The sequence below is a fragment of the Spodoptera frugiperda genome, chromosome 10, assembly GCF_023101765.2.
Source record: "Spodoptera frugiperda isolate SF20-4 chromosome 10, AGI-APGP_CSIRO_Sfru_2.0, whole genome shotgun sequence".
NCBI classification, from domain to species: Eukaryota; Metazoa; Arthropoda; class Insecta; order Lepidoptera; family Noctuidae; genus Spodoptera; species Spodoptera frugiperda.
The window spans coordinates 4,851,719-4,869,691 of NC_064221.1; the positions used below are offsets into that span (position 1 = coordinate 4,851,719).

Consider the following 17,973-nt stretch of genomic DNA (forward strand, 5'->3'; position numbering starts at 1 on the left):
TCGGCCTAATTACTTTAATATCGCACTCAACAAGCAATGGGTAGTGATCCGACCACATTACATCATACTTAACATACACATTACAAACAGTTTTTAAAGACGACTCTGTGCAGAGACAGTGATCTAACCATCGTCTAGCGCCATTACATTCACTGACATACGTGTACGTATCCGAGCTTAACCCCAGCGTTTCGACATCTATGCACGAAAAGTCATTGTCACTGCAATAGTTCAAAAGTTCCGTAAAAAACAGTTCATGAGGATGCGCATTAAAGTCACCCAGACAATAAACCGCCTCCACATCACTACTGTCAATGATCGCACTTACCAGACCCAAGCAATGTGAAAATTCTGGCAGGTTACTCACAGCGTCCGTGGGCATGTATACACTCAACACCAGGAAAGGTCTTTCACTCGAATTAATGCGTATCGCACAAACTCGCGGATTATCACTCGGTATGACCGACACATCACTGAATGCACTTTTTCGCCACAGAAGAGCCACCCCTCCATAGGGTCGGCCACGCAGCATGCCAGCAGACGTGTCAACAGCCGAAGTCCCAGTACTGCTGAAGTCATCATGGATGGAGTTCAGGAAAGGCAATTCCTCCGGCAGCAACCAGCATTCCTGAAGTGCTATTATATCACAATTTGTGCAAAGTGTTCTCACATCCTCGATAGAACGCTTGATACTCCTACAATTAAAGCTGGCGAATCGTACCAACATATCAGCCATGCTTATTGTTTACAGTGCCGACCTTTAGCGCATTCTCTTCTCTACGTCTCTGACTGTAGTGCACAAAACGCCTGAAAATTATATTCTGGGGCCATATGTTTTCGTCCAAAAATATACCTACTTTATTTTCAGGTATAAAAAACTTGTATGCGTCATAGTTCGCCCGTTTACGAAGAGACATCTTTTCTAATTTAACTGTTTCCATCAATCAAATCGAAGCATTTATATTTGCATAATGCATATTTACATGTAAGGTGAAATGCCCTTCTCATCTAGTTATTTTAAAGATTGAGGTTTAAAAGAGTTACATTGTAACCTATTTGGAAAACTAAATATCAATTATCATTTATCATAATCTGAAGCAATCATTGTCATGTGACGGCATCGACACCTGCGGTGAAATTCATCCTATTGGATGATTTTTTAGTACCTTCTTTGTAGTCATGAAGATAATTATATTAATCTGATTAAAGGCATTAGTAGTTAATATACTAATTCCTTCCCCAAAGTACAGTTGTACGAGCTCCGCTGTACATTGAACCTAACTTACTTGTCCTACTTAATGTGTCGCGTTGTAATTTTATGTGTTTATCTTTAATTGTATATTATTACTCAACAACATGTTATTTTCAGTAGCAATAAACCTTTCATAAGAATCGGTCGTTTACTCAATTAACATAACATTTAACATTATCAATTAATATAACATTTTCGATACTCCTTATCAACATAACATCTCACTGTTGGGAGTTACGCCCCAACATATGGTCCTTCGAGCAAAAATCTGTGATTTACACCTTTTACGGTCGCGAATCGGTTGGACTGGTCTCCCACAAGCGGGTCGCCCCAGTTACCAATTGAGAAGGCGCATACACCGCAAATAGGTAAAATCGCACAACACAAAGTACCAGGAGTGTGGAGAAACAGTTGACGCTGCAAACAGAAGAGTTAATCTTGCTGTCGACAAGGACAAATAACATAAACAACATGTCGTTAGCTGATTTATTCCAAAATCAGAACGAAATCTACGACAACATAAAGAAGATCGGAATAAACATCAAGAAAGATGGTTGGGATAGAAAAAATGCCGACTATTTCAAACGCCGAAAGGCAATGTTGGAGAACCTTTGGTCAGAATTTCAGTTTAATCATGACCGCCTAACTACAGAGCAAAGTGGAGGACATCCTTACTTTGCAAATGACTGCTATAATATAACGCTACAGTGCTACAATGAAGTAAAGGAACTTATTCTTCAACAACACCAACAACTGACGTCCCTAGCTCGCTCTCCTAGGGAGCAGCCAGTACAAATAAAAGCAGCGGGAGGGGCCAACCAGCTAGGAGGGGAAGGCACCGCCGCGGATCAAACAAAACAGGAACAAGAAGCTTCGACGAGCGAGAGGGCAGAGCAAGCCAGTGATGCTAATCGAAACAGAGAGCCATCACCTTCTCGAACAGAACAAATCACTGAGAAAAAGGATATGGGATCCAATAGCAAGCTGGACGATATGATGCGCAAACAAACGGCTAACTTTAAAGCGTTCATGAGAGCAGTTGCGAACATACACGTGGAATTCCTAACTGAAAAATGGGAGCTTCAAGACGCTCTACAAACATTACAATCACGCTGGTCAGCCATCGACAACCTTCACTGGGAGATAGAGTGCGAGACAAACGGAGAGAAGATGATAGTCTACGACGACCGCTACACCAGGTATGAAAACCAGTTTCAACAACTAAAAAGAGCTTTGAACACCAAAATGTGGTCCGGCACTCATCGCGAGAAAACAACACCGAAATTAGAGATACCAGTTTTCCACGGTAACTACAACCAGTGGATCCCATTTAAAGACCTTTTCACGGAAGCAATACACAATAACAACTCCCTTTCGTCTGCTCAGAAGATGCAGTTTCTGAAGAGTAAGGTACAAGGAGAAGCAGAACGCTTGATCCAACACCTACAGATAAGCTCTGATAACTACCTCGTGTGCTGGGAAATCCTCAATCACCGTTACAACAATGAAAAACTTATATTCACATCGCACATAAACATGCTTTTTAATCTGCCCAATATGCAACAACAGACAGTCGCTCAATTAAAGAGAATTCATGACGTAACCATAGAAACACTCTATGCGATAAAAAATTTGGGTGTGAATGTTGATACTTGGGACCCGATTCTTGTACACATACTATCGCAAAAATTAGACGCAGATACTCATTCAGAGTACCACGACTCGCTGAAGGATTGCCGGAAGTTGCCAAAATTAAAAGATCTGTTAGATTTCCTAGAAGCGAAGTTTACATCGTTGGAAGCATCGCGCCGCAAACAAGAAAACAATCAAAAACCAAACACGTCATCGGGCCAACAACAAAATCATTCATACTTTAAAAAACAATACAGCAGTAATCAAGCCTCTAGCAACAAGAAAATTACGAAATCATTCCATGTGTCAACGATCCGATGCCCTATTTGCGATGGCGAACATGGCATGTACAATTGCGCAAGGTTTTTAGAAATGCCCATTCAGTTAAAACTTAACACAGTAAACAAAATGAATATTTGTGTAAACTGCCTGTTCAGCCATAATGGAAAGAAATGTACGTCAGCTTACCGATGTCGCATATGCGCGGGTCAACATAATACATTGCTACACGATGCATTTATTAAAAACAAACCAGAAAGACCAACAAACACTTCCCATGTATCAAAGGATGATGACACATCTGAGATACTACTGGCAACCGCGGTGGTAAACGTAGAAACAGATGATGGGACACAAATCCAACTTCGAGCCCTCATCGATCAAGGGTCCCAGATATCTTTAATAACCGAACATGCCGCTCAACTTCTCGGAAGCAAGCGCGAGAAATGCAAAGGAGTCATCTTTGGGGTTGGTCAACGAGAGAATCACTGTAAAGGAATGACAACAATTACTTGCAGTTCTGTTTACAATGACTTCAAGTTTCAAACGTCTGTCTTCATTATGAACAACCTGATTAAAAACCTACCAAACAACACCTTTACAAAACCATCTTGGTCCCACCTACAGAATATCAATCTAGCCGATCCCGAATTCAATAATAGTCGCAAGGTGGATTTACTATTTGGAGCAGACATTTACTCGCAAATCATCCTAGGAGGAATAATAAAGGGCGTGGACGCCACTCAGCCTATTGCACAACAAACTCATTTAGGTTGGCTTTTATGTGGCAATGTGAAAACCTTTCACTGCAATGTGGTGATAAACAACCTGGATGATATCAAACAGTTCTGGGAATCCGAAGACATAGTTGATCACTCCAACATATCGACGGAAAATGAAGCCTGTATTGAATTTTACTCCAACACTACGCAACGCTTGGGAAGCGGAAAATATGTCGTCAGACTACCGATGAAGGAGGACTTTGAAAGCAGACTTGGGTCGTCCAAGCCAATGGCTATCGCCCAACTCAAAACATTGGAAAGAAAGCTGGAAAAACAAACAAATTTGGCAAAGGCATATAAAGACTTTATGGCTGAATACATTGAACTAGGTCATATGAAACAATCAACAGTCAGTAACAAAACATACGAGTGTCATTTACCTCACCACGGCGTGCAACGCGCTGAATCAACAACAACAAAGTATAGAGTGGTATTCAATGCATCAGCAAAAACATCTACAGGTTACAGTTTGAACGACCTCATGTACAAAGGCCCCAATCTTCAACAAGATTTACAAACATTATTGATAAAATGGAGACAATACAAATTTGCTTACACCGCAGATATTGAGAAAATGTTTCGTGCTATCTGGGTGGCACCTGCAGACCAACCCTTACAACAAATTGTATGGCGAGCATCGCAAGAACAACCTATTCGTTCATACCAACTAACAACCGTGACATACGGAACCAAAGCGGCGCCGTTCTTAGCTATGATGACACTCAGGAGATTAGCATCAGATGAACGGGAGCAGTTCCCAGAGGCCGCAAAGGTGCTGGAGGAGTCCTTCTACATGGATGATCTAGTCCATGGTACCCATACAATAGAACATGGAAAGAAATTGATCGCTGACCTGAAACGATTGTTAAAAAATGGAGGATTTAACCTAAGAAAATGGTCGGCAAACAATCAAGAAATTCTAGAAGACATCTCCGAACAACAAAACAACGATAAAATTGTCTTCAACTTCAAAACAGAAAATACACAAAAAACATTAGGCTTGTGCTGGAACTCAAGAGAGGATAAGTTCACCTTTCAATGCACAATTTCGGAAGTGAACAAGAAACAAACAAAACGGCGCCTACTAGCCGAAATATCTAAACTATTTGACCCACTCGGCTGGCTGGCTCCTGTATCAACTAAATTAAAACTTCTTTTTCAAAAGCTGTGGGACGGAAACTTGCAATGGGACGACGAGGTGCCCGACAATATACATGCGGAGTGGTGCAAAATCCAAGCAGATGTAAGGGCCATAAACTCTTGCGAAATACCTAGATGGCTTAACTGCGGCCAAAAACAAAAAATGGAGCTACATGGGTTCAGTGACGCGTCCATGGATGCCTATGCTTGTGTCATCTACGCTAAGGTCCAGTCATCAACGGTGCTAGTAGCCGCAAAGTCAAAGATTGTACCCCACCGTAAAACCACAACATTGCCAAGACTAGAACTGAATGGAGCGCACCTTCTATCGCAATTAATGCGCAAGGTCAAACAATCCTTGAATCAACCTGAAGTTCAAGCTTATGGCTGGACTGATTCCATGGTGGTCTTGGGTTGGTTACAAGGAGACCCAGCGCGCTGGCAAACCTACGTGGGAAACAGAGTACGAAGTATTACTGACGTCATTCCACAATGCTCATGGAACTACGTCAAAACAAAAGAGAATCCCGCTGACGCCGCAAGTCGAGGCCAGTACGCAAGTCAACTGAAAGAAAATCAATTGTGGTGGCAAGGGCCGACATGGTTGCCCTCTCTTAAAACAAATAACATTGAAAAACATAACTACAGCACAAACCAAGAAGAAAAATCAGTTCAAAAACAAGCAAATGCAACTCAACACACCCTAGAAAAACCAAGCATTGTTGAGAAATTATTGCAAAACTACAGTTGTATCGAACATATTATTCGCATTGTGGCATGGATACTCAGAGCATTGAACCCGAAGCGACGACAGTTACCGAGTTATCTGACACTGCATGAATTGGATAATGCAACGAAAGTGCTCGTGAAACAAACTCAACAAAAATTATTTGACACCGATATTTACTATTTACGTAAACAAAACACAGTGCAGTATAACAGCAAGTTAAAGGCGCTTAATCCGTTCATTGACCATCAAGGTGTTCTACGAGTGGGAGGGAGATTGAGAAACGCCTTACTAAGCGAGAACATGAAACATCCGATGATCATTCCACATGACAGTCGCCTAACTCATCTACTCATCGACCAAGCTCATCGAATGACTTTCCACGGCGGTCCGAAGCTCACCTTATCACATTTACGTGAAAAATATTGGATCGTTGGAGGAACTCGAATAACCAAGATGCAAGTCAGAAACTGTGTGACGTGCCGCAAGAACAACCCAACAATGGAGCACCAACTGATGGGTAACCTACCGAGTGCAAGAGTAAATCCAGCACCGCCCTTTTATCATACGGGGGTGGATTACACTGGATATGTGGACGTCAAAATGAACAAAGGTCGGGGAGCGAAGACAACGAAAGGCTACATAGCCGTGTTTGTATGTATGGTGACCAAAGCTGTCCATATTGAGCTGGTATCAGATCTCACCAGTTCAGCATTTTTGGCAGCCCTTAACAGGATGGCAGCAAGAAGAGGCGTCCCTCGTCACTTATATAGTGACAACGGGACCAACTTTGTCGGCGCAAACCGCCAATTGGTTGAGCAATACGAGGAAATAGAACAAACATACAAAAACGAACAATTACAAAAGGAAATCGCGGAAATGAGGATTGAGTGGCACTTCAATGCACCCGTTTGGCCATCAGCGGGAGGATTGTGGGAACGAGCAGTAAGAAGCCTGAAACATCACTTGAAACGAGTCGTAGGAGAACAAAAACTGACGTTTGAAGAGTTCACCACAATACTCACCAAATTGGAGGCCTGTTTGAATTCAAGACCGCTGTGCCCACTAAGCGAAAATATCGAAGACCTAGACTGCCTGACGCCAGCACATTTTTTATCGGGGAGACCGGGCCTGACAGTCATCGAAACAAAGGAAGATGCAAGAACAAGATGGGAACTAACAAGAAAAATATTCGCCGAAATCTGGAAGGCGTGGAAAAACGAATATTTGAGCCAACTTACAATAAGATCCAAGTGGCACAAACCACAGAAAAATATAGAGATAGGTGATTTAGTGATTGTTCACGACGATCATACTCCTGCTGGGAAATGGCTTATGGGAAGAATAACAGAACTTCACCCTGGAAATGATGGGTATGTTCGGGTCGTCAGTCTTAAGACAAAAAATGGACTTATGAAAAGACCAGTTACAAAACTGTCCATCTTACCTATCAACGGTGGCGATACGGCTGAACAGCAAAATAGCTCAAATACCAACAAAAACGAATCAGACCAACAGACGAACAGCAAGTCGCAAAATTTGCATCGATGCAAAACAACAAACAGAAAAATAAACTTCATTGGATTGGTCTTGACACTACTGTACTTGCTAAATCCAGCAGCTGCAGCTAACAAAACAAACATTGTCGAGCTTCAACAAGGACTGTACTTTGATAAAGTGACAAATATGCAACTTATACGCGGCGAGTGGAAGATTATCGTGTATTATGACATCGAGCCTTACTGGCACGGTATAGCCGCATCCAGAAAATTCACCAATCATCTAGAAAACATCTGCGAAAAAATAAAACAGAAAACACAGTGCAACGTAATTTTAACACAGCTACAACACTCGATCAATGAAATAAGACACTACAACAATGTGTTGCTGAATCCGCAAGGCCGAGCGAATACGAGAAGCAAACGTGGGCTTATCAACGGTATTGGTTCCGTCGCGCGTTCCCTGTTCGGAGTATTAGATGACGAGTTCGCAAAACAATATCAAGAAGACATTGACCTAATCAAGGTTAACGAGAAACACCTGGCACTGTTACTAAGAAATCAGACATCCGTGATCGAAGCAGAGTATAATTTACTGAAGAGGTCGGAAGATGCCGTCGAGAAACAGTACAAAATGTTTAACCAACATCTGTTAAACCTAGAGAAGTTTACGACCAATATCCAGAAGGAACTGGATTCCCAAGAACTGTCTATCGAATTTGTGATGTCCTCTATCACGGCCAACAGCCTCATTGAACACCTCAGAAACGTCCAGGAAAACCTTATAGACACCGTAACAAACATCTATAATGGCAAGATCAACCTACATCTCATCGCACCAGAACAGCTCCGAGACGAGTTAAACATTATTTCGAGTCAACTGTCCAAAGATTTAGTTCTACCCATTAACAACATTCAAACAGAGTTGTTTCACCTGTATCATCTTCTACAAGTAAAGGCGAAAATGACTGAACGATACCTTATAATTGAAATAAAGGTACCCCTAATCAACAGAGAGAACTTCGAGATATATCGAACAATTCCCATACCAAAAAGCAATGACGGAGACATGGTCACTCTATTACCTATTGCTGAAATGTTAGCAATCAACATTCAAAAGGATTCGTATATTCCAATGACAGAATCTGAAATACATCAATGCATACAGCATGACACGACAACACGATTGTGTCCACTACAGAAACCCGTATACCGCATGAAGTCTGATGAAAGTCTCTGCATGAAGAAAAGAGAACCTCCTCACTGCGAAGTCAGACACGAACCTTGCCGAGACAAGTGGTTCGAATTAAACAATGCAAATAATTACCTATATTTTTGCTGTCAACAATGCAAAATACGTATTATCTGTGGGCATCAAGTTTCAACGCAACTACTACACCGAGCCGGGGTCATAACACTCCACGACGGTTGTATAATTAGTAGTGAAACCTTTGCGGTTTATCCCCAAAACCATCAAATGAATAAAATGCAAGCCGAAGTCGACGTAGGTCCTGCAGAAATTCCTTCGATTAACAACATCATAAACCTATCTGTGCCACTATTCAAACATCTTCACGAGAATGAAACGGTAACAGAGCAGAGATCGCTACTGCAAGAGCTTGGCAAACAAGTGGAGCAGATGAAAGCTGCAACCTCAGAAGACATCCTGTCAGATCATGCCACACACCACGATATCCACCAATACGTTGCCATCTACCTATTAGCTGCTGCAGTAATTTCCGCGGGGTTTATTTACGCTTACAATCGTCTACGCAAACATTGGACTAATCAACGAACACAAGAAGCGGCTTCGGTACCACACCCGATGCCCCGAAGACGGTCGACAGCGAGCAGTGTTGACAACGCCTTATTCGACGTCACAGACATGAGTAATACAGCGCACTTATCGAGTGCATGCGCACTCGATAAAGCAACGTCGCCTATTGCGCGTAGTAGGTTACCATAATTAAGTTAACATTTTAAGTAAATTGTGAAACAATTTAGATGTATCCTTAAGTTATCTTTGTGTGTGGGCAATATGTACGAGCTCCGCTGTACATTGAACCTAACTTACTTGTCCTACTTAATGTGTCGCGTTGTAATTTTATGTGTTTATCTTTAATTGTATATTATTACTCAACAACATGTTATTTTCAGTAGCAATAAACCTTTCATAAGAATCGGTCGTTTACTCAATTAACATAACATTTAACATTATCAATTAATATAACATTTTCGATACTCCTTATCAACATAACATCTCGAGTCTCAGAGTCGATGGTTCAAATTCGCTGTACACCGTATTATACCTAAATTGCTCAACGTAATAAGCGCCAGTAATTAATGATTATCATGTAAGGCACAAGGTACGTGAGGGAACGAACCTCCTCATGCCCCAGCCCTCGCGAGAGACATTCCTGGCGTCAGGGATCGCACAACGATCTCCAGACAGCGTACGTGCGGGTCTACGGATGGCGAGCTAGGGTAGCACGCCGCCCGACCAGAATCAGACCCGTGCGTACGGCGCGTCGCGTTCCACGCGCGCCTCAAATAGTTATCAGCCCACCACAGATGGGGCACAGTACGGCTGATACCTGATCCGGAGTTGCGGACTACCTAGTGGGTTTACTGGGACTCGGGATTGAAAAGCAGGAGTAGGAATGGGGTGGTTTTTATTCAGTAAGAATCTGACACTCCCTTTCGCCTCATTTAAGGCGAGAGAAGTCATTGGATTATATTGCCCCTTAAAAAAAATCGGTGATATACGAGTTGTGGTGTAGCGTGCCTTATATTATAAAAAATCTATGAGAGCCATCATTTTTTCCTTTATTTGTTTGAGAAAATCATCCTATTGCTTTTATCCTATCGCTCAAGCATCAAAGACGGGACTTATTGATGCTATAACAGCGTATCCATGTTTATTTTTGTTATTTTCCTTAAGTTAATGTCACACAGTGATACGTTTGGGCCCACGAAGCCCAGGGTCTCGTATAATTGATACGACAGATACGGCGCTAGCTACGCCCCCATATACGAGAAATGTATCGATTTTTGACCCCGACTTGTAAAACCATTTATTTCTGTGCTTGAGCTTTTCACCGAGACTCCGGCTTGAAGTAGGAGTAGGAATGGGGGAGTTTCTAGTAAATAGGAGTTTTGCACTCCTTTTCACCTCGCTCAAGGCGGGAGAAGTTATTGAATGATTTTCTCCCCTCAAAAAAGCACTTCCATGGCAAAACACTAACGTTTCACATCAGCTTTCTGCGACTAAATATTATCGCTCCAAATCACAAAGAAAACTATCAAATGATAAAATATATTGTAAGTATTTAATTAATCACTTGGATTAATTTTACGTTGATTAAGATCGCATAGTTGTTATATTATAATAAATATTTTCCTGAAGATAATGACCTATCTATGTATCTTATCATACATCATGGATATATAAGTCGGACGTTCCATTTTTAAGTTCATTAAAATTGAAAGGTTTTGTGCTTCAAGCAACTTCAAGCAGAGAAATACTGGAATACAAGGTATGTTTTTTATGTAAATTTAAAAATTAAATTGGTAATTTTTCAATTGTCTTGAACAATGTCACTCGGTTGCCCAGCCGCCGCGCCAACTCTTCAGTCAATATTAACAGTCAATATATTACAACATAAACTACTTTAACGAATTTACATTTTTCGTTCAGTAGACTGCTAAGACTGTGGAAACAGCAAAATTAAAAAGAAATTCTTATGTCAATTGTTCTATTAGTTTTACTGTTCCAGCTATCCTGTCGATCGGACTAGCTAAACGGGTGCCACGCCGCTCAGATAATATAAATCAGTCTTTGGTCAGTGTATAAAAGTGGACATGCTGTTTCAGATGAAGACCTTCATCACCATCGCATTGCTATCAGCACTAGCAGCCTGCTGTAGTGCTAGTGTCCTCCCGAGTAAGGAGGAGTTGGCCAGAGGTGTCACGGTGGTAGAAAATGCTGATGAGGCAGAGCTCCAGAAATTCCTGTCCACTCGCCAGGCGTCAAACGAAACTGAGCTTTTATTCGAGTAAGTGGGAACTAAGCTAGGTATAAGGTGTTCTAAAATTATCTGGCACGGTTTTAATGGGAGGTAGTGTAATCTTGCTGTCTCTGCCACTGTCTCTGTCGCTTCGTCAATGAAAACAATCGATAACAATGGTTTTCATGGTCGCAGCGACGCATAGACCGCATAGTGCGTATAACTTGTGAACCACTTTAGGCAGAATAGACTCAATGTTTATTTAACTTCTTTATGTTCTCAAATTGAATTAACTAGTCTGAGGTACGAAATTGATTCACTATTGTAATTATCAAATACAACAATGACGTGGCAGATAATTTTAAAACACCTTATATACCGAAATGCAAAATAAATTATCTTTTATATTTTACCGAGTGTACGATATGTGCTCCTAAATTTATTTTTAAAACTTTATTCATAATTCACAAAATGCTAAATACAATTCAAAAATATATTGATAGATTATTATCTTTAATAATTTCAGGTCCAACTTCTTCGTGCCAGCCATTCCGGGCGAAGCGGTAGTACACCGAATCGAGTACATTGGCGCACCAAACACTGTGGTATGATTTTGTACTCACGTTTTATATCATCGACATCAGCCTATACGCTAGTATAGCTATCACTGCTAAGCAACGCAGAGGTGTGTCTAATCACCACCTACAATCAAGGCCGATTTCAATCTTAATAATCTTAAGAAGTACATATAATTTGGAAAAAGTAACTCTGCCAAGTGGCAAAGTATACTTGACAGTTGTCGAACTCGCAGTCTTATGCACTCTGACATTATAACAAACTGTTTTTTGTAAACCCCCGACAAAGGACTTGTAAGTTATTCGGCACTGTATTTCAGTGTTTAAATTGTTTAAGAAATAAGTCCTTTTTCTTTCTTTCTAGATAACCACCACTCATAGAAACCACTTTCAACCATTGCCATCTCTAGTGCACACTGCAGGCTGGCTGACCAACAATCTCGTCATGACTTTGACTTCACAAGTCGGCGGCAGTATGCTTGGTAGTGTGAAAATTTATGGCTACGTGCACGGAAACTAGTTAATAATACCGTATATTATGTACTAATGCCAGTAAGTCAAGCTACCCCACTCTGTCAATTACATTTTCAACTTTATATCCGAACAATACAGCTGACAATCTAATAAAGTCTGACAGAAAGAAGTGACTTGATCTGCTGGCTATTACAATAATGCCAGCTTGTCAAGTTTTGTGTGTGTGTTTTTTCAAAACTGTTTCTTTTCAAAAGTGTTTCTTCAAAACTGTCAAGATCTTAAATTTTCAATTAGTTGCCCTACATTGCTGGACTTTACTGGGCCAACTTCATTGTGTGCTATTTTCAAACAATTTTGGTCCATAATTTAAAGTGAATTGAGTTCAAAATTTCTTTCTCTTTACGCGTTCATCGCGTATAAACAATAATGAACTCCAATACTAATATACACACACTTTTTGCTAAGATGGGATTAGGCAGAAAACATCCAATTCTTGGAACCAAAAAGAACCATTATTTTGAAAGATTGAAGCAGCTTTATGTACTTGGCACCTGCAACAACATCCGAACTGTAATTGGCTAAACATGTCTACTTGAAGCTCATTCTGTCATTATAATTATGCATATTTTTCTAGTAAATTGTTTGTAAGTCTCGATTAATTTGAAGCCACACCGGCGCTTATATCGAGACTTACATTTTTCTTAATATTTACTTTATTATTTTAATTGATTTCGCTATAATCCTGTCAACATTTTTTAATTATATCTTATATTATATGTATCATTAAAATAACATTATAATGTAATAGTTGTTTTATTCATTATTTCATAGACATTTGTATAATTTGTTTTTCGTTCAAATATTTTTTATGCGGTCGCAAGTGCGAAAGCCGAACAAGGGCAAAGTATTGCTGGGCTGTTTTCCGTTTTTCGAAAACTTTTCAGTAGTAGCACAGAGTCTTGAATTATGCCCGTTATATGGCAATAGGCTCACCCCCTGTTACATGGGACTTATATCACAAATGGTGAAAAGTGGGTGTACGTTGTACAGTGGCTCTACGTGCCTTAATGTGCACCTCTGCCTTCCCCTTTGGGGGCAAAAGGCGTGACATTGTGTGTGTTCAAATATTTTTATCATAATACACAACAAACAAACAAACAAGCTTAAAGAAAGTATTGTGTGTATGTCACCCATGGTCAAGTGTTTCAATTGTTCATGGGTGGCGGCAATTGCTTACCATCAGGTGAACCGTCTGATTGTTTGCTGGCTTATTCCATAAAAATAGAATAATAGCGAAAGGAGATGGATAAAAATTACTCCATGTCTTCGACGAATTTAGTCCAGTAGAAATAAAAAAAACAGTTAATGTAGTTTTTAATATTACATTCATTTTATTCTATTATAACCTATTAGTCCAGTCATTTGGTAGTTTTACCTGGAAAGTTTTGCGGGACTTTTTAAAATTGGTTAATTTATAGATTTAGGTATGTTCTTTTCGAATTCCAACTTTGCCACCTCCTAACCCCGCCGCTCGCGCCGCCATATTTAAAAATTAATGATTTTATGAAAAAGTTATTAAAAAATAAATTTTATTAAATTTTTTCTAGTTTAATTTTGTACTTAAAAAATTTTTCGTAAAATGCGTTGGAACGGAGATAGTCACAAAACACCGTTTTTAGGCGCCATTTTTTCAATATTGGGGCGCGAGCGGCGGTTGTACGAGGTGGCAAAGTTAAAATTCAAAAAGAGCATACCCAAATCTATAAATTAACCAATTTTCAAAACTCCCGGAAAACTTTCCAGGTAACCGCCTTTTTATTTACCAAATGACTGGACTATATATGTAAATAAGCTCTCTGGTTCGTTATTTAAAATTACCGCGCTTTCTTTGAATATTGTCTGTGGTAAAAGAAAACTGAGAATATGTCTGAAATGTAATATAAAGAGAAAAGACTATTGATTTATTTAGTGGATTTATTTAAGAAAGTTTTAATAGTTTATAAAAACTAATTGTTAGGAGCAATAGCATTTAATGTTGTTTCTCTTTTTACAGGTTAGTATTTGTTTGAGTTGTATTTTAGATATAAGTTTAATTTGTTAAACATGTATGGTACCTAACCTACCAAATTGTTTAGTATTTTGATTAAAATAAATAACTCTTTTTACAGAGCAACAACTTGGGCTTTTGTTTCAACTAACTTATTACAAAACAACATTAATTATAACTGTTGTCAACAATGGAGAAGTTGAAATTCGAATTTGTTGTCAAACCGAGTGACGACCCGAAAACAAACATAATATGCTTAACATCAATTATGGATGCCAATAAAAGTACTTACTTAATTCCGGAGCAATTACAACCGGTGAAACTACACGATGTCTTAATAAAGTCTCAAATTTTCCAAAAAGTAAAAACTACATTGCAAAAAAGACATGAAAAACGACAAGTATGGATTTCTATTACACCGGAGTTACATGATATCTACATAGATGGTGATGGAAATATGCAATTTAAAGGTTATTTACTGGAAGAAGTTACATCAATTGCACAAGACCAGACTTCTACGGAAACGCCAATAGAAGCTCTTTCAAAAATTTTGGAAAATTTTGCTGAATCAAGAAAGGAGACTAGACAGTTTAATTTGAAAAAAGTATCTGAAATGTTTGTTATTGATAAGTTTACACAAAAAACGTCAAATGTCACACAGTGGATGGTTATCTTCGAAACAGAATGTACTCGTTTAGGTATAACTGATGATATTTACAAAATTCAAGTTTTAAGGTTATTTTTAGATGATTCTTGTCAGGATTGGTATAGCTCTATGCTTATAAAGCATACAATGAATTCTGAATGGAGTATTTGGAAAAATAATTTTTGCGAAACATATATGAACAAAGGTTGGACACCGGTAAGGTATGCTATTTTATTTAAGTATAGGCAAGGCTCGTTAATAGAATATGCATTAAAAAAAGAGAGACTTTTATTAGAGACTAACAAGTTTATAGATAAAACTACTTTAATAGATTTAATTGTAACGGGTTTACCTAATTTTATCGCCGATGAAATTGATAGAAATAACTTAAAGGAAACAGAACATTTATTCAATAGTATTCGTGGGTTAGAACATTTGAATAAAAAGTTTGTAGGAAAAAAGGAAGTATATTCAGAAAATAGCATTAAAGAAAAGACTTTCAAGGAAAAACCATGCAAAATTTGTGAAAAAGAAAAGAAAGGAATTCGGTATCATTCAGAATCCGTTTGTTGGTTTAAAAATAAGGGAGGTGATCGGTATAAAAAAGAGTCAATTAAAAGTATTAATAATTCTGAATTAGAAATGAGTTTAAATGAAGTAGATCCAAAAAACTAATAATTCCACCATTAATCAAAATTAAAATTTTAATAAATGATTCCTTAGAAACATTTGGGGTTTATGATTCAGGATCAAATGTAAGTTTAATTAATTCCATTGGAATTAAAAAATTATTACACTTACAATAACAATAATAATCAGGCAAATTTAAAAACGATTAATGGTGTAAAAAAGTCTATAGGAATAGTAACATTAAAGATTAAGATCTTTCAAATTGAGAAATACATAAATGTTTTTGTTGTAGATAAACAAAACTTTGACCATGATTTTTTAATTGGCTTAGATTGCATAAAATCTTTTCAACTAATTCAAAATGAAAACTTGGAAATAATACAAAACGTTAACAATGAGGAAAATAAAAGTAATGAAAATATTCCTGGCTTAACAGGTAACAAAATTCAAAACTTGCAATATTTAATTGATGAAAATATTGAAAAAAGAAAAACACAGGTAAAGATAATTTTATAACTGAAGATAAATGCGAGATCAATTTTAATGATCACATAGATATTTCAAATTTCAACATTTCAGTTGATCATTTAGACGTTCAACAGCGGTCAAAAATAGATGAGTTGATAAACAAATATAAGTCACTATTTGCGAAAGATAAATATGATGTAGGTTCAGTTAAGGGCTATGAGGCACATATAGATTTACTTGTAGATACATATTGTAGCAAAAGACCATATCGATGTAATTTTGAGGATAAAAAAGAAATAGAACAACAAGTTTCAAAATTATTAAAAAATAAACTTATTGAAGAATCTTATAGTCCCTTTGCAGCTCCTGTAACACTAGCCTATAAAAAAGAAGAAGGGCGAAAATCTAGGCTATGCATAGATTTTCGGGATTTGAATAAAATAGTGGTTCCCCAATCACAACCGTTTCCACTTATAGAGGACTTAATGGTAAAAACAAGGAACTGTAAATTTTTCTCAACATTAGATATTAATTCGGCATTTTGGTCTATTCCATTAAAAGTAGAAGATAGGAAAAAAACTGCATTTGTTACTCAAGAAAATCATTTTCAATGGACCTGTTTACCGTTTGGTTTGAAAACTTCTCCTGCAATCTTTCAAAGAATATTAAGTAGTATTATTAGGAAACATAAATTATCTAATTTTACAGTAAATTTCATCGATGACATTTTAATATTTTCCCGGACATTCACGGAACACATTGAACACTTAACCCTGCTATTAGAAGCAATCTCAAAAGAGGGCTTTAGATTAAAATTCTCGAAATGCAATTTTGCACAGGATTCTGTAAAATACTTAGGTCACATAATTAAAAATAATGCAATCAGTCCACTTAAGGACAATCTAATAGCCATAAAAGATTTTCCAACTCCAATAACAAAAAAAAATGTTCGACAATTTTTAGGTAAAATTAACTTCTATGGAAAATACATACCAAATATATCAATCATATTAGAACCATTACACAATTTGTTAAGAAAAGACCAAAAATTTATTTGGACAGAAAAATGTCAAGAATCTTTTGATACAATTAAGAATATGCTTTGCTCAAGACCTATATTAGAGATCTTTGATCCAGATTTGCCTATACATATTTATACAGACGCTAGCATACAAGGTATAGGGGCTATATTGAAACAACCACAAAAAAATGGAAAAGAGAAGCCATGTGCATATTTTTCGAGAAAATTAAATGATAGTCAAAAACGAAAAAAAGCTGTCTACTTAGAATGCTTAGCAATAAAAGAAGCAGTAAAATACTGGCAACATTGGCTCATAGGAAAAAAATTTAAAGTGTTTTCAGACCATAAACCTCTAGAAAAACTAAATATTAAGGCAAGAACCGATGAAGAGCTAGGAGATCTCACTTATTACTTATCACAATTTAATTTTGAAGTGATATATTCACCAGGAAAGGACAATTTCGAAGCAGACAGCTTAAGTAGAAACCCTGTATTAGAACCACACGTGAACCAGGATGAAGTCTTAAAAATCGTAAATTTTATTAAACTAGAAGATATACAAAAAGATCAAGAGAAAAATGAAATTATAAAACTTCATAAAACTAAACTATTATTAAGAGATAAAGTATACACAAAAAGAATAGGAAAAAAAGAAAAAAATATACTCACGGAAGAATTTAGTAAAGAAATAATAAAAAATATACATTATACATATTGTCATATAGGGGTGAAACAATTAGAAAATAAAATCAAACCATTCTTTACAGCAAAAAACTTAATAAACAATATTAAAA

General features: G+C 37.8%; 2 protein-coding genes across 4 annotated transcripts in view; both read left to right on the forward strand.

Moving 5' to 3' along the window:
• The first annotated feature begins 1,256 nt into the window (after window positions 1–1,256).
• On the forward strand, window positions 1,257–9,491 carry LOC118274711 (uncharacterized). Its single transcript, XM_050696353.1, has one exon. The coding sequence runs from the start codon at window positions 1,724–1,726 to the stop codon at window positions 9,275–9,277; it is 7,554 nt and encodes a 2,517-aa protein (XP_050552310.1). The 5' UTR covers window positions 1,257–1,723; the 3' UTR covers window positions 9,278–9,491.
• Window positions 9,492–11,176: 1,685 nt separating this feature from the next.
• The window catches only part of LOC126911127 (uncharacterized), a 30,892-nt gene continuing 24,095 nt past the window's right edge, over window positions 11,177–17,973 (forward strand). For 2 of the 3 annotated variants that reach the window (XM_050696377.1, XM_050696376.1), the window contains exons 1-3: window positions 11,177–11,366; window positions 11,845–11,923; window positions 12,258–12,530. In XM_050696377.1, the coding sequence (XP_050552334.1) occupies window positions 11,185–11,366; window positions 11,845–11,923; window positions 12,258–12,413 (417 nt within the window). In that variant the 5' untranslated portion in view covers window positions 11,177–11,184 and the 3' untranslated portion in view covers window positions 12,414–12,530. Of the gene's footprint in view, window positions 11,367–11,844; window positions 11,924–12,257; window positions 12,531–12,869; window positions 13,075–17,973 lie in introns of those variants that run through there. The other variant, XM_050696378.1, reaches the window with a different exon arrangement.